The sequence below is a fragment of the Lynx rufus genome, unplaced genomic scaffold (genome assembly GCF_022079265.1).
Source record: "Lynx rufus isolate CCGP_SWC_20201006 ecotype Redwood Valley unplaced genomic scaffold, mLynRuf1.p SCAF_4, whole genome shotgun sequence".
Classification (NCBI taxonomy): Eukaryota; Metazoa; Chordata; class Mammalia; order Carnivora; family Felidae; genus Lynx; species Lynx rufus.
Genome location: NW_025814856.1, coordinates 164,156,706 through 164,176,662, shown reverse-complemented (window position 1 = coordinate 164,176,662; position 19,957 = coordinate 164,156,706). Strand labels below are relative to the sequence as shown.

Genomic DNA, 19,957 nt, shown 5'->3' with positions numbered 1-19,957 from the left:
GGCGGCGGCGGCGGCGGCGGCGCGCGCAGGGCCTGACGGGAGCCACGTCTGTCCCGGTCGGGGACTGAGCCGCTATTGGCGTCCGGGCCGCGATCCGGGGGCTGCTGGGAAGATGGCGGACTCGGTGGCCCGCCGATGAGGAAGCCGCGGAGGGAGCCCGGCTCCCGGGCCCCGAGACCGACTGAGGGAGCGACCTGCGCGGGGCCTGGGGAGTCATGTAGGGGTGGCATCTGCGGGGCGGGCTGCGGGCGGGCGGCGGGAGTTGGCGTTGGCGACCATGACCACGGTCTTCTGGCGTCCCCGGGCTCGGGTGGGTGTGGGGGTCCCTGACACGGCCGACTCCGCACCTTTGCAAAGCCGCGCGCTCGGGCTCCACGGGCGCCCCGCGAGGTGGGCGCTGCGTTCTCGTTTCACGGGTGAGGAGGCTTGGGCTGAGAGACGAAGCCACTTGTCCAAGGTCATGCCGGTGGTAAGCGGGAGCGCCCAGCATGGAACCCAGGACCGCTGGCTGCGGAGCCCGCGTTCCACCCTCCTCGCCGCTGCCGCCTCCTGCGGGAGGGGGAGGTGGTCGGGAGGGCGTATCGACGGGGCCAGCTGGGCTCCAGGCTGGGCACGACCACTGACCCGATTCGTGACCTCAGGCTTCACTGCCTTTTCTCTCTGGGCCTTGGTTTCTCCACCTGTGAAATCGATGTAGTGCCAGCCCTGCCTACCACCTCATAGGCGTGTGTAGAGGACCAGAGGAGATACGCAATGCATGTGGAATTGCTTTGTAAATATCACTGTGCCGCGTACACCGAAGGTGCCGTTTCAAAGGATGGAAGGAGGCAGAGAGGGGCGGGGTGGGGAAGACTAGAGCAGTCTCCAGGAAGAGTGAACATGAGTCTGGGTTGCTCCGACCCCAGGGCCCTCTGAATTGGGGAGCGAGGTAAGGAGTAAGATAGCGGGTTTTCCTCCCCTTTGGAGAAAACCTCACCCCCTTTTCTGGGCTGCCCCTCAGGGTCTCCAACACCAAACTCCATGCTTCGAGTCCTGCTCTCTGCCCAGGCCTCTGCTGCTCGGCTCTCTGGCCTGCTGCTGCTCCCGCCAGTACAGCCCTGTTGTCTGGGGCCCGGCAAGTGGGGGGACTGGCCTCCTGGAGGAGGCCTCCATGCAGGCCCCGTGCAGGGGCTACAGCGGCTTCTGGAACAGGCGAGGAGCCCCGGGGAGCTGCTGCGCTGGCTGGGCCAGAACCCCACCAAGGTGCGCGCCCATCACTACCCCGTGGCACTTCGTCGTCTGGGCCAGCTCTTGGGGTCTCAGCCACGGCCCCCTCCTGTGGAGCAGGCCACACTACAGGACTTGAGTCAGCTCATCATCCGAAACTGCCCCTCCTTTGATATTCACACCATCCACGTGTGTCTGCACCTTGCAGTCTTACTTGGTGAGGAGGGTGTCTGGGGGTGGGTGGGTGTTAACGGAAGAGTAGAGAAAGAGCATAGAAGACCCGAGATCACTGACAGAATTCACCTCTCAGGCTCTGCCAGGAATGGCGCATACCCTGGCACGCTTGCTGCCCCTCCCGTCTTCACAGCAGACACCAGGAGTCCAGCAGCCTTCGTTCCAGCTTAGCTAGGGTGCCAACCCTGATTCCTTCCAATACAGTGCTCTAGAAAGCCACTATAGCGTGTCACCATTGGCATGAGATGAGAACTCACTTGCCATCTTTGTATAAGGCCTTCCCCACAGACCGTCCTGATACCATACGTTCACATGGCGTTTCACCTTTCTCCAGTGTTTCCACTTACACTGTAGCAACCCTTCCAGTCCAGAACGTGGAGACGTGAGAGGTTGGGAATTCACCCACTGAACCCAGGACTGGAACAGAGCAGCTCTTCGTTACCAGGACTGCCTCCTCTGACCCTCTCCCTCTCAGGCTTCCCATCAGATGGGCCCTTGATGTGTGCCCTGGAGCAGGAGAGAAGGTTCCGCCTCCCTCCGAAGCCACCTCCCTCTCTGCAACCTGTCCTTCGCGGTGGGCAAAGATTGGAAGCTGCTCTGAGCTGCCCTCGTTTCCTGAGGCATCCACGGCAGCATCTCATCCGCAGCCTGGCAGGTGCTGGAGGGGACTAAAGGCAGGTGGCGGGGAGGGGCCGAAGAGGAGGCAGGTGGTGGTGTCTGGGCTAAAAGGCGTCGTCCAGATCTGGCCCGAGGGTCCAGCATAATAGGCCGTTTTTCACAGAGGCCAGGCCGGAGGAACTGACACCCCACGTGATGGTGCTCCTGGCCCAGCACCTGGCCCGGCACCGGTTGCGGGAGCCCCAGCTTCTGGAAGCCATTGCCCATTTCCTGGTGGTCCAGGAAATGCAGCTCAGCAGCAAGGTGGGATTACCTCCCGCCCTGCCATGCTCCTCTCCCAGCCCTCCTCAGGCACCGTGTCAGGCCCAGCCCCCCATGCAGCTTGGCCGGCTGCTGCTTCCTGCCGCAGACAACCAGCTAGGCTCTCTGCTCTGGCCCCTGGGGGTTCGTCTTTGCTCACACCCTCTTGGCTTGTCCACCTACCCAGCGTGTATGCCTGGTTCTCTGCAGTTCTCCAAGCACTCGGCGCTGTCTTAGCTTCGTTGAGCCCACTCCTCTAAGTCTTCAGGGCCGGCCCCCACAGCGACGTCTCCTCCACTGGTTTGATTAATCACATGGGGCTCAAGACACTGGTTACGCTGTCAAACTTCTGGTGTGTACGCCGGGGTAGAGGGATCGTTCTGCCTTTACAGAGACAGCAGCTTGCAGGCCAAGCCTCCCCGAGGCTCAGCTTGTGGCGGATACCGGAGAACCGTTTCGTGCGGGGTGAAGGGCTGCTCTTCCTTCACAGGTGGTACAGAAGTTGGTCCTGCCCTTTGGGCGGCTGAACTACTTGCCCCTGGAACAGCAGTTTATGCCCTGCCTTGAGAGGATCCTGGCTCGGGAAGCAGGGGTGGCTCCCCTGGCTACTGTCAACATCTTGATGTCACTGTGCCAGCTGCGGTGCCTGCCCTTCAGGGCCCTGCACTTTGTCTTTTCCCCAGGATTCATCAACCACATCAGTGGTGCGCGGACAGGAGGGCTGGCTGGGTCCCCGAGGGCCAGCGGGCAGGGGCGAGTGGGGGTGGGGCCCCGCAGCCCAGCGAGCCTCCGGCCTGCTTTCCCACAGGCACCCCTCACGCCCTGATTGTGCGGCGCTACCTCTCCCTGCTGGACGCAGCCGTGGAGCTGGAACTTCCAGGATACCGGGGTCCCCGCCTTCCCCGAAGGCAGCAAGTGCCCATCTTCCCCCAGCCACTCATCACTGACCGTGCCCGCTGCAAGTACAGGTGGATGGGGCAGCCTGGGGGAGGGGAGGGGACCAGCCTGCAAGCAGCACAGAGTAGAGGAGCCAGGGGGACCCTGAACTGTCCATGCTCGTGCGCCCTAAGTGGTCACGGGAGGGGACAGAAACGGGCCTCGGGACATGGAAGGCATTTGCCCAGGGTGGAGAAGCGTACAGGAGTGATTTAGGAGGAGACTCTCAAGCCTTTCCATATCGGTGTTCCCCCTCCCCTCTCAGTCACAAGGATATAGTGGCGGAGGGGCTGCGCCAGCTGCTGGGGGAAGAGAAGTACCGGCAGGACCTGACCGTGCCTCCAGGCTACTGCACAGGTGAACCCCAGGTGGGGTGGCCCAGCCCGCAGGGATACAGAGCCGTGGCTGGAAGCCAGCGGCCCTTTCTCTTCCTCCCTCCAGACTTCCTGTTGTGTGTCAGCAGCTCTGGTGCCGTGCTGCCCGTGAGGACCCAGGACCCCTTCCTACCATACCCTCCCAGGTCCTGTCCCCAGGGCCAGGCTGCCTCTCAGCCCACGACCCACGACCCGGCCCAAAGGTAAGGGGAGAGGGCGGAGGAGCCTCCCCTGCCTCTGTGGACAGCGCCCTGAGCTATGGTCCGCCCCCTCCAGGGTGGTGCTGATGCTGCGGGAGCGCTGGCATTTCTGCCGCGACGGCCGAGTGCTGCTGGGCTCGCGGGCCCTACGGGAGCGGCACCTGGGCCTGATGGGCTACCAGCTCCTGCCGGTGAGCGGCCCCTGCCTCGCCCCGGGAGAGACTCCACGCCGTCCTTTCTCCCCTCAGCCCACGGGCCCTGTGGGTAACGAGCTGTCCTCCCCCCCCCCCCCCCCCGCAGCTGCCCTTCGAGGAACTGGAGTCACAGAGAGGCCTGCCCCAGCTCAAGAGCTACCTGAGGCAGAAGCTCCAGGCCTTGGGCCTCCGCTGGGGGCCTGAAGGGGGGTGAGGGGGCACACACGGGGCTCAGGATGACCCTCCGATGGGGGGTGGACGATTTGCACTTTGGCTTTCTCTGTTTCGGTTTCTCATTAAAATCCCTTTCCTTCCTCATCTTGCATCTTGTTTCTGGGACAGGGAGCGGGCTGGGTTCCCCCACCTCTTTCCCATCCGTGCCCCCTCCCCATACAGAGACAGAAGGCCAAGGATAGGTGGGGGCCGAAGCACTTTACTGTGGGGGGGGGTGAGGATGGTAAGGGGACTTTAAATTATTCACTTAAATAAAAATGAGGGAGGGGAGGGGGAGAGCACCCCCCAGCCCCTGTTCCCTCTGTCCGTCTGTCCCTCGGCTGTCGGTCCAGGCAGCGGCTACACAGGCATGGGCATCTCATTGTACTCGTCCACACCCTCCCGCTCATCGAACACTGGCTCCGCCTCATTAGCATCCAGCTGTGGGGGTGGAGGGAATCAAGAAGGTGGATCCTGACCTCAAGCCAGAAGGAGACGACCCCAGAGGGCGCCGGCGGGGCTGGTGGGGAGGGGCAGGAGGCCTTACACATTTCATCTCTCGCTCGGTGAAGATTCGGGTGAGCACCACCATGCGGAGCGGCACTGTGAGGATGAGGATGAAGGGGAAGGCCAGGGAGGCGGCTGTGGACATGACCGCCCAGAGCAAGGCCAAGCAGAGCAGCTGCAGGGCTGTGAACAGGTGCATACGGAGGGTCCGAACCTGGGGGTGAGGCGGGAGGAGACACGTGAGCCCAGGCTTCTCCCCGGCCTCGGAGGGCCACCCGGCCCGCCGCATTCTTCCCTGCACAGGGGTGGGGATGGAAGTGCCTTCCTGGGTGCTTACCAGAGCTGCGTCTGTGCAGACTCAATGGCGGCTGGCCCAAGTGGGCAGGTGGGGTGCCGGAGGGGCCCCCCCCCCCGCCCACGGACCCGGAGGAGCAGAGGCACGGGGCTCTTCAAAGCGGGCTCTTACCTTCTTGACGTAGGTCACATCTGGGTGGTGTTTGGGGGGCATGAGCAGCAGGTGCAGCCGCTCGTAGAACTGGATCCCGTTAAGGGAGGTAACTCCCATGTACAGAAAAATTCCAAAGAGCACAGCCAAGGGGATCTGCCGGAGCAGGTCCCCAATAACCAAGGAGAGGCCTGGCGGGGGGGCGGAGAGGGAGGAACGGCTGGCACCAGGGCTCCCCATTCTCAGAGACCCGTCTGGGAAGGGCGGGGGCAAGAGGTGGACGTACCCACAAGCAGGGCGACCAGCAGCCCTGTTACCCGCTGCTCCTTGACCTCCTGGATCTTGGGCTTGTCCCCAGGCGCCACGGCCTTGCTCATGACGGTGAGCGCGTTGGCGTGGGTGACGGAGCGGACAGTGGCGGCAGCCAGCCAGGGCAGGCCGAAGAGGGCACAGATGCCTCCCATGGCCACGATGAGCAGCAGGTCCAGGTGGAAGCCGGAGCCCTTCTGCAGCATCCGCTCCTTCTTGGAGATGATCAGCCTGAGTGGGGACAGGCACCCACTGACGCCCTGGAACCGGCTTGGCACAGAGCCGTGTCTTTCCAGAGCGTCCAGCCAGTAGCCTCTGGCTGTTTTTGGAAGCTGGTGGTCCCTGCCCATCCCGTCAGGATAAGACCTCTGTCACGGCTGAGCCTTCCCCAGGCCACCCTCCCTGCCCTTCAGGACAGCTTCCGGTCCGTACCGCGCCCATCCCGGCAAACGTCAGTGGAACTTTCTATTGTCTACAAAATAAACTCTAGGGGCCAGCCAGGCATCCTGGGCTCCCCCCACCCAGTGCCCCCATCATCTCCCAGGCCGGCTGGGGTTCCCTTCCGTGAATGATGTGGTTCCTGTCCACAGGGCGCCCTCCTGGCTGGGACCACTCACGTGGTGATCTGAGTCTCCATGAAAATGAGGATGAAGACCAAGATGGCGGGCAGCAGGCTGGCCACCATCATCCACACGGGGAAGGAGCTGTTCTCCCCCAGAGGGTTGATGACCCAGCCCCGCTTTTCTGGGGCTGTCACGGAGAATCCACTGGGCACGCTCAGCTTCTGCAGGACAGAGGTGGGCCTGGGGGTCGGTGAACCTTGGAGGGAGAGCCCTGAACTGCGACAGGCAGGGTGAATGCCGAGGGCCTGCTGTGGCAGAGGCCTGGTGTGTGCCCAGCTGAGAGGCAGGGGCTGGGCTGGAGAACATCTGGAGCCGGGTGCCAGGCAGCACCCCCTCCCTGCTGCGTGTGCTCCACCTTACCTGGGTATAGGTGTCCTCAATACTGTAATCCACAAGCACCATGATGAGGATCGCGATGGGCACCCCAAAGTCCCCAATCACCCGCCGCACCTGTGGGCAAGCACCGTGCTCAGGCCCCCCGCCTCCCTCCAGCCGTGACTCAGTCACCCTTCCTGGCCCCCCGCTTCCACCTCCCTCCGGCATTCCAGCCCACACACCCGGCCAGGGAAGAACCGGCTGTTCTTGAATTTGCGCAGGAAGAAAGCGATAAAGAAGGTGCCGGCCATGAGCACCAGCGACAGTAGGGCCGTGTTGGGCTGGCCCCGGGGCCTCCCCTGCCCGGCTGGCACAGATGAGCTCCCATTCCCCGGCCCCAGCGTGGCTCCTGCCCCGTGCCACGTGGTGTTCTCGGCGCTGTCTGCCTCAGAGCTATTGGAGACGGAGCAGCCGTGGAGGGGGTGTTCCTGGAAGATCTGGGGAGAGGACAAAGGACTCCATCAGTGCAACTGGCAAGATTTCTGGGCCTGGATGTATGCTGAGCGGGGCAGACGGGATAGGGGATGGTGGGCCTGGCCTCACAGGGGTTGTCCTGCTGATCAAGAAAATGGCTGAAGTCGCCAGCTGGGAGCAAGGGAAACCGGGCATGAAGAGAGGGGCTCGTCTACTTCGGGCAGCTGCGGACTACAGAGGGGCAGAGTGCGGGGCGCAGAGGACCGCAGTGGCAGTCTCCTAAGCCTGACCCAGGCGAGGGTCTGGTGCCCAAGCCGGGACTCTTTGTCACCTTGGGGGCGTTTCTCTTTTATGCTTCTGGGTTGTTTGCCACTTCAACAAAAGGACGTATTACTTTTGTTATTAAAGCACGTGTGAGTGGGGCGCCTGGGTGGCTCAGTCGGTTGAGTGTCCGACTTCGGCTCAGGTCATGATCTCACGGTCCGTGAATTCGGGCCCCGCGGCGGGCTCTGTGCTGACAGCTCGGGGCCTGGAGCCTGCTTCGGTTTCTGTGTCTCCCTCCCCTTAGCTCCTCCCCTGCTCACACTCTCTCTCTCAAAAATAAATAAAAAGATAATTAAAAAAACAAAAACAGGTGGGTTTTTAAGACTGACGTGCAGCTCCAGTATGTGTGTTGGTGGTGACAGGGAGGGTGGCGAGGGGCCAGGAGGAAGAACCAGCCCGTGCTCTGTGGGCTCCTCAGACAGCAGCCCAGGGGAGCTTCGGACAGCCTGGAACCTCACACCCGGAAGCGAGAATGAGAGACGGGCAGGATGTGCCCTGGCTCCCTCTGGTCCCGAGGCCTCACCCCTCCCAGCCCTGTTCTCAGCAGGGCCTGCTCACCTTAATCAGCTTGTAGAAGGTCTCGTAGATGAAGATGAGGGAGATGAGGAAGGCAAAGATCTCCTGGGTGAACCGGGAGACAAAGCGCACCAGGAAGCTCCCCTCCAGGGCCACCATGAGCAGGGCCAGGAGCACCAGCCAGAAGCCGATCCACACGCGGCCCACCAGGTACTCCAGGTTGTTGCTCCTGCAGAACTGGGGGGGCGACCGGTCAGGTCCAGAGCCCGGGGGGCTAACAAGGCGGGCGTGTCGGGGAACAGGAGGGGCAGCTGCGGCGGGGCAGGAAGAGCCAGCCCCCAGGTAGCCTGCGGGCCCTTACCGAGAAGAAGGCCTCCTCAAACACCAGCAGGGGCCCGGAAAAGCCGATCACCAGCAGCGGCTGGGCCCCCAGCAGGCAGAAGATCACACCCTGGAGCGCCGTGGACATGATCAGCTCTGACACCCCAATCAGGTCCTGAGTTTTCTCTCCTGGGGTGGCAGGGAGCGGCTCAGGAGCTGGCAACCAGGGCCCTGTGCGTGCCCTGCCCCCACCCGAAGCCTCTCCTTACCCAGCAGCCCCCCGAAGGTGATGGCAGGGGACAGGGCCGCGAAGTAGATGAAGATGACGGCAGCCAGGCACTGGGGGTCAAGCGCATCTCGGAAGTCACTCAGGTAGTGGGGATAGCGGCGCCGCACGTCCCGGATCAGGCCCCCAAAGGGCCGGCCCGTCCGCCGGAGGGGATCGTCTTCGACTGCGCCTGTCGCCTCTACCATCTGCAGGAGCGCTGCAGCCCAGGCCTCCGTCAGGGCGCCCGCCGCGGCCCCTCCGTGCTCACCCCGCTCCTCCACGTACACACGGACCCCAGCCGGAGCCCCCGAGCCCCCGCGGGCAGCCCGCTTCTCGCCCCTGGCCCGCACTGGCCCATACCCTTATCTTGGGCCGACTTGGGCTCTAGTCCCGCCCCCGTGGGCAACAGCCGGCCCTGCTCCTCTCGCTTCTTGAGCATCTGGCGTTGGAAGTGAGCGACGGATCGCAGCAGCTCCTCGCCCTGCACCTCCGAGGGCGGCAGCACCACGCTGCAATCCAGGAAGGCGTTGATGGCGGTCAGCAGGTCCTCCCGCTCGTCTGCCAGGTAGGCTGCCTCGTGGAATTGCTGTCAAAGCAGGCCGGGGACCGTTGAGGGCACGGGGCGAGGCCAAGGGGCCCGGAGCAGGGCTGGGAGAGACCCCCGGGGGCGTTCCGGCGGGCGCTGGGGAGGGCCTGACCTTGTCGGACATGAGGGTGGAGATAGAACGGCCGATCTCGTGGTAGTCCATGTTGGCGCTGCTCGGGCCCAGAAGCAGGAAGAGGAAGCGCACGGGCACGGGTACCTCCAGCACCGCGTCCAGCTCCACGGCCTCCCGCAGCCGCACGAAGGCCATGGTGGGGCGGGAGAGGAACTCCACGCAGCCTAAGGGCACGGTGCCATCACGGGCAGGAGAGGGCACGGGCCGCCCCCCGGCCCCTAGTCCCCAGCCCCAGGGTGGCACCGAGGCAGGCGTGGCCGCCGACACCCCTGCCCCCGAGACTCGCCCACATACCCACAAGGACCACCGTGGCCTCGGCGTTCTCGGGGATCTTCTCCAGGAGCTTCAGTTCGTGCTTGGACTTGGAGCGAGTGATGCCGGCTGGCGGGGCTGGAGGTGGCAGCTCCCGCTGGAAACACGGAAGAACGGAGCTCAGCCCTGCCGGCCCCAGCCCCCACCCCGCCGCCCCACCCGGCGAGTTCACACCGGGCTCGCTCGCAGTCCCTCGGCCAGCCGTGGTGGCTGGGACCTGAACCAGGTAGGGCCACCGTTCCCCCTCACCTCTCGTTCCACCTCTAGCCGAGTCTCGGGAACGCCTCCGATGAGAGGCTCAGTGACATGGGGGTCGCTCTCGGCCCCCTGGCCGTGGTGATGCCCTAGCAGGGAGCCCAGGGAGCCGGCTGAGATGTTTCGAGGGAAGGAGAAGTCCTTCTCATCACTCGGGTGGCTAGAAGAGCAGAGGGCGGTGAAGGAAGGAGAGCGGTGGCCAGGGCAAGGGTCAGGCAGGCAGGGGCAGCAGTGGGGGGGGGGGGTGTCTCACCTGTGTTTCAGCAGCAGGGCCCGCAGCACGTTGGCTCTGTCTTCAGCCTTGATCTGGTCAGAGATGACCATCTGCTCCACCACCTGGTGGGCCACCCCAGGCAGGGTCTGCTGGTCCAGGTCCAGAAGCACAGCCCCTGGAACAGGATGGCACAGAGGGGCCTTCATCCCCAGGCAAGAAACGCAGCCAGGGGGCGGAAGGGAGAAAGAACCAGGGACAAGGGGCCAGCTAGGTAAGCATGGTCCCAGGAAGGAGCGCTGGCCCAGAAATCAGCGAGCAGGGCTCCAGGCCCCAGCCCCATCACCTCTCTGACCTGTTCCTTCCAGCACTCTCTCCCACAAGAACATCGTGGGGCTCAGCAGAGGCCACCGAGGCAGGGCCCTCCCAGAGGCCCCTTCCAAGGAGCGCACAGCCTCAACTGGGGCACCCCAAGCCGTCCACTCAGACAGGGCCACTTTTTTTGTTGTTAGAAAGTTCCTCCTTTCAGCGAGCCCCACTCTGCCTCCCCTAACATCCACTCTAGGGTCCTAGTTCTGCCCTCTGAGCGTGACACAGCCCATCTGTGGCCTTGAGTCACCTGAATATGTCACCCTCCGCCCCGAGCTCCTCGACTTCCCCAAGTCCAACAGCTGCTCACAGGACAGTTTCCAGATCTTTCTCCCAGTCACTGCTGTGAACGACTATTTGATACAGAAATGGAAGTCCTTTCAAAAGCGACCAGGTCATCTGTCAAGGTCACTTGCAGGAACACAGAACCAAAGAACGGACAGAACCAAAGACCCCTGAGCAGCCAAAACGGATTGCAAAGTCCTGTGATAAAGCACCTGCACTGTGGCACCTCATACAAAGCCTGCAAGCCTCGCTCAGAGCCTATTTACTCCTGGTTTTGAAATAATTCTGACAGAAGGTTTCTGAGTCCCCAGCTGCATACAAATAGGCCTTCTGACAGCAACCGGGAGTGACTTCCCCAACAGGAAGGAGCAAACAAAGAGCAGAAATATCAGACCTAGACCTCAAGACTCCTGCATCTTATTTTTTTAGTGAAATTTACATAGCCTGTGGGGCCCCTGACTGGCTCAGTCGGTGCAGCATGTGACTCTTGATCTTGGGGTTGTGAGTTCAAGCCCCACACTGGGTGTAGAGATTACTTAAAAATAAAAATCTTTGAAAAAAAAGAAAAAGAAAAAGAAAATTCACGTAGCCCTATAGATTAGATCATTTCAGAAAAGTTTCCATCAAAATTCTTTAAGAACATGTCAGCATCCCAAACATACCAGCTTCAGTTATCTGAAAACATCACTTAAAGAAGCCATTTGCTAAAAATCCCAGATAACAGAGAGTTGTGTCAATCCTGCCCTGCAATCACCAATGACAGAGCCCAAGAGGTGACAGGCTATATGACATCATGAGAAGAGAAGGCTCTGTCCTGAGCTCTGGTAACATCATACACTGTGCTGGTTAAGACAAATTTGGCGGGGGGGGGGGGGGGGGGGGAGGGGGGCGGGGGTATGCTTGAGTGGCTTAGTCGGTTAAGCATTTGATTAGGTCATGATCTCACAGTTTGTGAGTTTGAGCCCCACGTCGGGGTCTGTGCTAACAGCTCAGAGCCTGGAGCTTGATTTGGATCGTGTGTCTCCCTCTCTCTCTCTGCCCTTCCCCTGCTTGTGCTTTGTCTCCCTCTCTGTCTCAAAAATAAACAAACATTTGGGGCACCTGGGTGGCTCAACTGGTTAAGCATCCGACTCTCGATTTTGGCTCAGCTCATGATCTCGCAGTCCATGAGATCGAGCCCCACATCGGGCTCCACACTGACGGTGCGGAGCCTGCTTGGGATCCTTTCTCTCTGCCCCTCCCGCACTCGCGCTCGCTCTCTCAAATTACATACGCTTAAAAAAATATTTAAAAAAATAACACGCCGCAACTAAAAAATAATAAAGATAAATAAGTAAATAACCATTAGGAAAAAAAAGAGATAAATCTGTGGGTTTCTGGTCCTCAGAGAACAGGCTCAGTCAACAAGATTTACCTCCTGGGATGAGGATGGGGCCGGGGGGGGGGGGGGGGGGCAGGGCAGGTTACCATGGGCCAGGGTCCGGCGGAGCTCGAGGAGGCTGCGGAAGGACAGGGAGGCCACGTGGGGCTTCCCCCAGCGCTCCGTCTCCTCCTCCACATCCTCCTCAAATTTGATCCAGCGCGCTGTCTCCCGCCACTGGGGCTCCTGGTTTTTGTCCAGCAGCAACTCATTGAGCTCCACAAATACCTTGGGATAAGATAAAAGGGCACGACAAGGTCAGAGCCGGCGGAGTCCAGGGGCTGTTCTCCAAGACAATCAGTGTCAGGGTGGGCGTGTGACCCGGCACGGGGCATGGCACGCGGGCACGGAGGTACATAGGTACGGCGTTCCCTCCTCTGTAAAACGGGAGTAGGAATACCCACCTCAAAGGCCTGGTATGAGGATCGAAAGAAAAAGTACACACAAAATGCTCGGCACCGTACGTGACGTAGTAAACGCTTGATGAACAGTCACCACCCACGCCCCCCGACACTGGAGTGTCCTATGCTTCCACGTCTACACGTTCAAGAACTGACAAAACTGACTGAGAACCACAGAAGAGCAGTCACCGCTGAGGGCACTGAGCAGAGGCGTGAAGGAACCGAGTGCGGAAAATGCTCTGTGTCCAGGGAGAGTTAGCCAGGTGTTTCCGTGTGCAAAAAAAAAAAAAATCACCGAGCTGTACGGTCAGCCCCAGCGCACCTCCCTGTATGCTGTGAGACCTCAATAAAAAGGTCAAAAAAAAAAAAAAAAATCCACTGGAAGGGGTGGGGTTCAAGACCAGAGCCCTGGAGCCTAACACGGACAGCGTCACTAAGTAACAGTGATCCTGGCCAATCGCTGCCCCTGATTGATGGCTCGTGCCAGCTGGGCTGTCATCTCCACAGGTGTGGAAGGCCCAAATGAGCACAGGTGACTGGATTCCGAAAAATGACGCGTACGGCTCTACAGAGCCACCTCTGGCCCAAAGGGTCCTCAAGCTCCTCACTGCCAGCTGCCAGGAAACGGCCACGATATAGAAATGAACAGGGTCTAAGACGTGAAACAGAATCCTAACACCCGACTCAACAACGTCAAGGATTCTTGCGCAGTGTACAAGCCTCACAACTGCAGATGGCAGTCCTGGAGTTTGAAATTATTCCTGGGGCGAGGGCGGGGGGCGGCTGTGGGGAGAAGATGGGCAGGGAGATGACAGAAGAGCACGAAGTAGAGAACAGTACCTCGTGAGGCTTGTGGGGAGCCCGGGGCCGGGTCCGAGGCGTGGGGCCAGGCTCTCGCCCTTCCCGGCCACCCTGCCCAGACCCTTTGGCATTCTTCCGCACCAAGTGCCGACGCACTCCAGGAACGTCCTCGAACCGGTGGCCTGCGGGAGGCAGAGGAACGGTGTCGGGCTCCCCCTTTCTCTTACGCCCCGTTCCCACCAGCATGGGGCATGGCCCGCGCCCAGCACTCACTCTTCATGAGGTCTAGGTCAGCGGTGGCCAGCGTCTGGGCCTCACTCTCGTCTGTGGGGACTCGGGGCAGCAGAGCCTGCTCAGCCCCAGTCATGCTTCCAATACGCCTCCTCTCCTGCAGGTTGTAGCTTCGGTGCCCAGGCTGCGCTTTGGGCTGGGGGCGCCCGGAAGCTCCCCCGTCATCACCTCCTGCCGCGCCACTGGCCACAGCCGCCACCTCTTCCGCCGGGGCTCTGGACCGACAGAGCAGCCGTGAGCGGGAGCCACGCAGCAGGATCCTGGGAAGGGGAGTCCAACCAGACCTCCTGCTCCCGCTCCCCGCTCTTGGTGGGTGTGGGCGTGGAAGAGCAAAGATCCCAGGAGCGGATGCAGCGTTTAAATCTGGCCCTACCCTCTCCTGGCCGTGCTGCCGGAGCAATCACACCGGCTCCCTCCAAACATAAACTGCTCAGCAGCAAAAGAGAGCTGGGGCCAGCCTCCCGGGGTGTGGGGCAAGGTGGTGCCGGGAAACGCACCTAGTACAGCGCCCCCCGCCCCCACCAAGCACACCCCTCGCCATGGACCCAAAGAGGGTCACGCGTCCAAGTTCCTAACCAAATGGAGTCAGGTACGTAAGAACGGGCCTTTAAAAGTATAGACGGCTCCCTGGAGGTCATGAGAACACAAACGCCTTGTCCTTACAGGCGCCAGCTTCTGCTCCTGTCCCCCAAATCAGGATGCCCCCTTCCTCTCTGCCACTTTCAGGGAGCCCAAGCCCTGCCACATCATCCTAAACGGCTCCTCCCCAGCCCCGAGCCCAGGTGCCGAACGAGGCCCTCCCGACAGGCTTTCTCCCCCAGTATCCACCCACCCCTCGCCCCCGGGCTCTCGGTTCTGTCTGCACCCCTGCCCACAAATCTGACCTACTTTTCCAACGCTACGCTCTCTCTGAGGCTCCTCCGCCTCCCACCGGCCCCTGGGCTGCCCGCCAGCTTGTGCCCCCGTGCACACGGCCCGTGTGCTGCCTGCAGCCTCAGAGAGTCGTGGAGCACGCCCTTCTGTTCCCCGCAGCCCTTCACACTGCCTGGCACCCAGAAAACAACAGGTCCGTGATAGTGGTGACCTTGAGACCCAGGGCAAAGTGGTTTCCTCCAACAAGCCTTTTCGGGCTGACACCCCCAAACTCCAATCCCCCGCTGATACCGCCTAAATCTGCCCTTCAGCACAGTAACTTTTCTGGTGCCATTTCCCAGGAGCGAAAGGGGCTTCTCCTCGTCTTCTCGCATCTTTGGAGCCCCAGGGGATACTTGGAGGTTACGGATCCAACCCCTGATCCAGTGCTCGCTGCTCTACCCGAAGCCACAGGTGCAGGAGACGCGGGTGGGGGGTGGGGGGCGGCCTTAGCCTGCACACCTGTTCTGTGCCAGGCCAACCCACACTTAACTTTCATTCACACCACCCTTCGATTCCTGCAACCGCCTTGCGAGAGAGGTTCTATTCTTCTGCACACGGAAAGGCTGAGGCTGAGAGAGGTCGTACTTGCCCAAAGGGGCAGGGCTGGGATTTGAGGATCCTGAGGCTGGTGCTTTTTTCTTCTTTTCTTTTTTCCTACATCACCTCACTGACATCAGGAGGGGAGGTCTCTGGGGACACTTACCCAGTCTGGGCTCCTCTGCTGGCCCGGGGAGCCCCCTCCTGGTGGGGCAGCGGTGGAGGAGGGGATGGACTGGTCCTCTCTGCCTTCCGGTCGGGGCCTTCATCCTCCTGGAGAAAGAACTGGAACAGGAATCCATGAGGGCAGGTGAGGCCAGGCTAGGGATCCCGGAGGCACCCCCAGGAGCCCTGCCCCCACTCACCTGCACCGAAGAGGGTGTGGAGGCAGGGGACGGTTGGGTAAGTGCCCGGGCCCCCTCGGCCTCACTGGCCTCATCCTCATCTTCCTCCCCCTCTTCAATGGTGGGGGTCTCCCCGGTAGGGGAGGCTCCAGGGCGCCTGCGAGGCTTCCTTCCCAGGCCCTGGGGGGTCTTGCGGCGGCGGGCGTCCGGAGGCAAGTGGGCAGACAGAGGGTGATGGATGTGGTGGGAGGACTGGCGGTGGTCTACGGGGAGGAGGGGGCCTGGATGCAGGCGAGGCGCAGCATCCCTCCCCTCCCCCGCCGCCCTGGTTCCTCCCACTAGGCCCCCCCAGCCCCTCCCCTGCTGGACAGTCGAGCCCAGTGCCCCCGCTGCCCCCTCACATTCAAAGTCTTCCTCCCCATAGCTGCGGCCTGGCTCCTCTCCTCCTCGAGACCCAGCCTCCTGCAGGATCTCCTCAAACCGCTCCACACCCAGGGTGCGGTGGAGTTCATCCTCCTCCTGCTCGGGGAACCCAGGCGCTGCAGAGCCCAAGCTCTCTGGCTCTGGCTGTGGGGAAGAAGGGGTGGAGAGGACACGCGGGGGCTCACCAAGGGTCGTACCCCGAAACCCCACCCTGTGCTGAGCTGGGGATCCGGGACCCCCCCCACCAGCAGCCTTCCCCTCAAAGGCCGGGACTATCCGCGCCTGGCACGTGTGCCTGTGCCCGTTCTGGTCCGTTCTAGGGCAGGGGCAGAATCCTGTGGATCCAGCCCCGAGGTAGGGCAGGGCGTGTGAACTGGCCAGTTCACATGGCTGCTGGTGAACAAATCCCCTCCGGCTGGAGAACAACTATCCAACTATCGAGCCTGAAAAGTAACTTCTGGAGGTGCCCAAGCTGACTGGCCGGGACTCTTCTGAGTCAAAGTGAAACCAAGCCCCTGGATAGGAATGCAACGCTTCACCTTGTCAGGAATTCCCCCCCCCCCCCACACCAACCCCAGCGGCACCCCACCGAGCCCAGGGCCCCTCAGCCGGCTCCTAGCCCCGCCTCTCACCCCCTCCCCCACCTGAGTCATACTGCAGGAGAGGAGCAGCGGACTGCGGTGGCGGCGATGCTTTGGAGAGCTCAGCCTAGCTAAGCAGCCTGCTGCCTAGCCACAGTCTTTGTCCAGCCCCCACCACCCCTGCCAGTCTCAGCTCCAAGCACCGCCAAATATTTGCTCTAGAGCTTCTGGACCTCAAGGGCATCGGGATCTCCAAGGGCGGGGTATGGAGCCCCCTCCGTGGCGGTGCCAGTGGCCAGAGCAAGGGGAGGAGGACTAAGAAGAAGGCGGGTCCTGGAGAGACACCGAGGTGGGGACAGGAGCAGCAGGGAGTGGCAGGGATACTGGATACAAGATACAGGGGTCGGGGGGCTTGCTCCCCGCCCCCCCCTGCCCCGCCACCGCCCATCTCGGCAGCTCTAGCCCGTTCCCCAAGCGCCGGGCTCCACTCTCACCAGAATTAGCGGCAGGAGGAAGGCGGCAGGAGGTGGCTGAAGCGAGTGAGCACAGGGAGCTACCCAGGGTGGGAACAGGGGGGTCAAGAGCCCCTCGCACCTGAGGCCGCAGGAGGAAGTCCATGGCAGGCAGGGGTGAACTCGGGAAGGAGAGGGAGGGGACCTGCCCGTGCCCCTTCCCGGTCACGTGCCCTGCTGGGCCAGATGACCAATAAGGGGCTGATTATGGCACTTGGGGTTAATCATTACACTCCTCAGGAAAATCAGGAGGGGGCCACGTGGGGCGATGGCCACGTGGGGCGGGGCAGGGCGGGCCTGGGTGGCACGTGGGGCCAGGGGCGGGGCTGTTGCCGCAAACTGCCCAGGACCACTGTGCTAGGGCGCTACTGCCTCTAAAGCTGGGTCAGAGGGGGTCGCCAGGTTACAGACCCAGGGTCCCCAAAGTTCCTCTCTCTCTGAGGCTAAAGAACCTCCCAGGTCTTCAGGAGACAGCCTCCACTCCCTCCACGGGACTGGAAGTAGCATGACCCCCCTCCAACCAATACGCATCCCAGACCCCAGAGACCCCAATAAGGCCAGGGGAGGGATGGCAGCGCCCCTCCCCAATCCATCAGAGGCTCCCCTTCCTCCAGAGTCTGCCTACACACACACATGCACACACAGACACACACGCACACACCCGTTTGATGTGGACCCTCCGTCAGAGCACCTGTGGCCGTGGGAGGAGCGGTGAGGTGGGCTGGGCAATACTCACAGTACAGAAAGAATCTGCGCCCGAGGCGGGGCGCCGGGGGGCGCTGCTCATGGCCAAATCTTAGCCCTTTTCACTGTCACTGCGGCTTTCAGGGCAACAAGGCGGCGGCATAACCTGAGCAGGGGGAGAGGACCGATCACGTGAGAGCAGGCCTCCAGGCAGAAGTGCCCCGGCCTTGCTCAGCCCCCCAACATACACCCCGCCCGGGGAGGGGGGGAAAACAGGTCTCAGGGATTTCCCGCCAGCTGGCACTGACCGGTCTCCCTGTGGCTCAGGATCCTCTAGACTAGGAAGGGTTTTAGGGTGGCCCTTAGAGGCCGGAGGGCAAAGAAAAAAGTTACTTATAGGAAGAAATGAGAAAAACAGAGAGGAGAGGACTGAGGCCAAGGAGGCCACAAAAGGCCAAGTGACTAAGGGAGTCCAGGCCCAGACCTCCAGAGAAGGCAGCAGAAATCAGGGTGGGGAGTGGAGGAGAGAGGGGGAGAAAAGACAGGCTGAAAAGGCAGAATCAGGAGCAGTGACTGGTGGCACCCGATGGGGGCTGGCCAGGAGAAGAGTATCCTGGGGAGAGGCAGACACCCCGTGGAGCAGAGTGGGGAGAAGGAAAAGGAGAGACTGGAGGGAGCCCCAAACAGCAAGCAAGGGGGTGGCAGAGACACCAGACCCAGGGCTGGGAGGAGACACAGGACTGTGCCCCCTCCCCTGATGAAGTTGCTCCCTGGGGGGAGGGGCAGGAGCCCAACTCCACTCACTCAGTGGGAGGGAGGAAGGGAAGACAGCGGGCAGCGGGCACTGGCAGGACTGAGCTTTATAATGGGGGAGGGGCACGTGACGGACTGGGAAGAGGGTGGGCACAGAAACCCTTAGGTTCTGCCCTAAGGGGCAGTCCTGATCCCTCCCCTCCCCTAGGCGGGAGCCAGGAAAATATGAGTGTCAGGGCTGACGCCCTCCTGACTGTGACTGTAGGGGTGTCTGGGGAGGGCACTGTGTGTGGTGGGGAAGCAGAACAGTTGTGGTTAAGGAACCTGACCAGTGCAAACCAGGGTACTCATTCCTAGTGGGGGAGGGGGGGGTGGGGGGGCACTCAAGGTTCTCCAAAGTAAAGTACTTAATAAGTTCCCCAGTGTGTTGTTGGGGGCGGCGGGGGGGGGGGGGAAGGGGACACAGTGTCCCACTTAGGGCAAACTCGGCATAAGACAGGTCAGCGGAGGGTCAAACAATATACATCTGGGGGGTCAGTCCAGGGTGGGGAGCCGGGAGCAACACATTCTTGGCAAGCACTCCCACTCAGCTGACGCTCTCTTCACCTCCCCCTAGCAGGCCTTCAGCCAGATCACGTCTGGTGTGGGGGAGAGGGGCACAGGGAGGCCCCCCCCACCCCCGCCTGAGAAGGGCGTGTGGTGTCTTGGGCACCTGCAGGTGCCCCACTCCCACTTCCAGGCTGTGCCCTCAGTGTACTCCTCCACCCCCCGCCCCCCACCCCCTCCCCGCCATCCCAGAACACAAAGCAGCTTCTGTCCAGAGCATCGGTGCCGATAATCCGGGGTGGGGGCACATTCCGGGACCAGCCCCGACCGGCCCGGAGGATTAGCATCTCCCCCACCCCTGCCCAAGGGATTAGCACCCCGGACCCCCACTTGGGCATTAACCACCCCCCAAGTGAACTCGCACATTCCACAGCTCTTCGACGTGTGGCTGGTGGGGGTGGGGTGGGGGCGGAGGGAGGAGGATAAAGTGGATTTCAGGCAGCGCCGCCCCCACACTCAGCACCGGCTCCCCACCCAGACAAGCCGGCCCCCCCCCCCAGTCAGGTCCAACTCTCCAGGCTCATCGTTCCCATCCCCACCCAGGTGCTCCCTCTTCTGCCTGACCCCTTGTCCTGACCTGACCCGACACCCCCTCCCTTCCCAGCTCCGCCTCCTAGCCCGGAGGTCGGGGGTAGCGGCCTGGGGCGACCCCCAGGCTAAGGCACCCTGGACGGGCCTTAAGAATAGAGCAGGGGGTCTTAGGGAGGGGGTATCGTCTGGAGCTCGCCCAGGAATTGGGAAGGCCGGCGGCGCCTCCCAGAGACTACCCTCTCCTGGTGGCAGGGGGCGCGGCACCCTCGATTTAGGTAACTCTAAAAAACGGACCCCAGATCCCGCTCCCGACCCACACTCCGCGCGCCTCCGCATCCTTCTCCCCAAGACCTCGCTTCCCCGCGCCCCAGTCTCCGCCCCTTCCTCCACTTCCACTCCCTCCCTGCTGAGTCCCGAGTTCCCCCCTTTCCTTCCCCCTCCCTTCCTCCCTCCGCGGCCCTGGCCCTCCTCCGCCGCCACCTCTCCGCTTACCCGCTTGCTCTGGACTTCGTGCCCCGGGGGTCTCGGGGTCTCTCCCCCTTCTCCGGAGCCCTCGCGCGCTCCCGACGACTCCCTAGTGCCCACCTCGGGGCGCACCCCCGCCGCTCCCAACTTCTCCCAACTCAACTT

At 62.2% G+C, this 19,957-nt stretch overlaps 2 protein-coding genes across 8 annotated transcripts; one reads left to right on the top strand and one right to left on the bottom strand.

Moving 5' to 3' along the window:
- The first annotated feature begins 47 nt into the window (after positions 1-47).
- On the top strand, positions 48-6,218 carry FASTK (Fas activated serine/threonine kinase). Of its 6 annotated transcripts, XR_006965008.1 has the most exons (13): positions 48-217; positions 1,001-1,423; positions 1,916-2,095; positions 2,222-2,361; positions 2,849-3,062; positions 3,167-3,326; positions 3,560-3,651; positions 3,736-3,871; positions 3,945-4,059; positions 4,169-4,272; positions 4,848-4,975; positions 5,586-5,987; positions 6,127-6,218. XR_006965008.1 is itself a non-coding variant. In XM_047095288.1 (11 exons), the coding sequence occupies exons 1-11, from the start codon at positions 136-138 to the stop codon at positions 4,855-4,857; spliced, it is 1,656 nt and encodes a 551-aa protein (XP_046951244.1). In that variant the 5' UTR covers positions 48-135; the 3' UTR covers positions 4,858-5,220. The 6 variants fall into 6 exon arrangements, 2 of the variants coding, with proteins under 2 accessions (XP_046951244.1, XP_046951245.1); XR_006965010.1 differs by lacking the exon at positions 5,586-5,987 and having other exon boundaries at positions 6,127-6,204; XR_006965007.1 differs by lacking the exon at positions 6,127-6,218 and having other exon boundaries at positions 5,586-6,112.
- On the bottom strand, positions 4,476-19,950 carry SLC4A2 (solute carrier family 4 member 2). 2 transcript variants are annotated; one of them, XM_047095286.1, is made up of 23 exons: positions 19,820-19,950; positions 17,490-17,603; positions 15,639-15,804; positions 15,259-15,500; positions 15,060-15,178; positions 13,424-13,701; positions 13,190-13,332; positions 11,996-12,176; positions 9,917-10,052; positions 9,658-9,823; positions 9,391-9,505; positions 9,076-9,260; positions 8,738-8,963; positions 8,379-8,594; positions 8,150-8,298; positions 7,831-8,025; positions 6,717-6,971; positions 6,520-6,609; positions 6,154-6,320; positions 5,514-5,767; positions 5,249-5,418; positions 4,823-4,996; positions 4,476-4,716 (listed from the first exon to the last, which is right to left on the bottom strand). In XM_047095286.1, exons 2-23 carry the CDS (start codon positions 17,538-17,540, stop codon positions 4,636-4,638), a joined length of 3,759 nt encoding a protein of 1,252 aa, XP_046951242.1. In that variant the 5' UTR covers positions 17,541-17,603; positions 19,820-19,950; the 3' UTR covers positions 4,476-4,635. The 2 variants fall into 2 exon arrangements, with proteins under 2 accessions (XP_046951242.1, XP_046951243.1); XM_047095287.1 differs by having other exon boundaries at positions 13,424-13,656; positions 19,820-19,948.
- Between the last annotated feature and the right edge of the window lie 7 nt (positions 19,951-19,957).

What these genes read in the sequence shown, in the direction of transcription:
- FASTK (XM_047095288.1), top strand. Translation starts at nt 136, where the DNA reads ATGAGGAAGCCGCGGAGGGAGCCCGGCTCCCGGGCCCCGAGACCGACT. An exon ending in TCTCATCCGCAGCCTGGCAG is followed by an intron (nt 2,096 to 2,221) that starts GTGCTGGAGGGG and finishes CGTTTTTCACAG; the next exon opens with AGGCCAGGCCGGAGGAACTG. An exon ending in ATTCATCAACCACATCAGTG is followed by an intron (nt 3,063 to 3,166) that starts GTGCGCGGACAG and finishes GCTTTCCCACAG; the next exon opens with GCACCCCTCACGCCCTGATT.
- SLC4A2 (XM_047095286.1), bottom strand. Translation starts at nt 17,540, where the DNA reads ATGAGCAGCGCCCCCCGGCGCCCCGCCTCGGGCGCAGATTCTTTCTGT. An exon ending in GCCCTGCTGCTGAAACACAG is followed by an intron (nt 9,824 to 9,916) that starts GTGAGACACCCC and finishes CTGCTCTTCTAG; the next exon opens with CCACCCGAGTGATGAGAAGG. An exon ending in ATGGAGACTCAGATCACCAC is followed by an intron (nt 5,768 to 6,153) that starts GTGAGTGGTCCC and finishes GTCCCCACTCAG; the next exon opens with GCTGATCATCTCCAAGAAGG.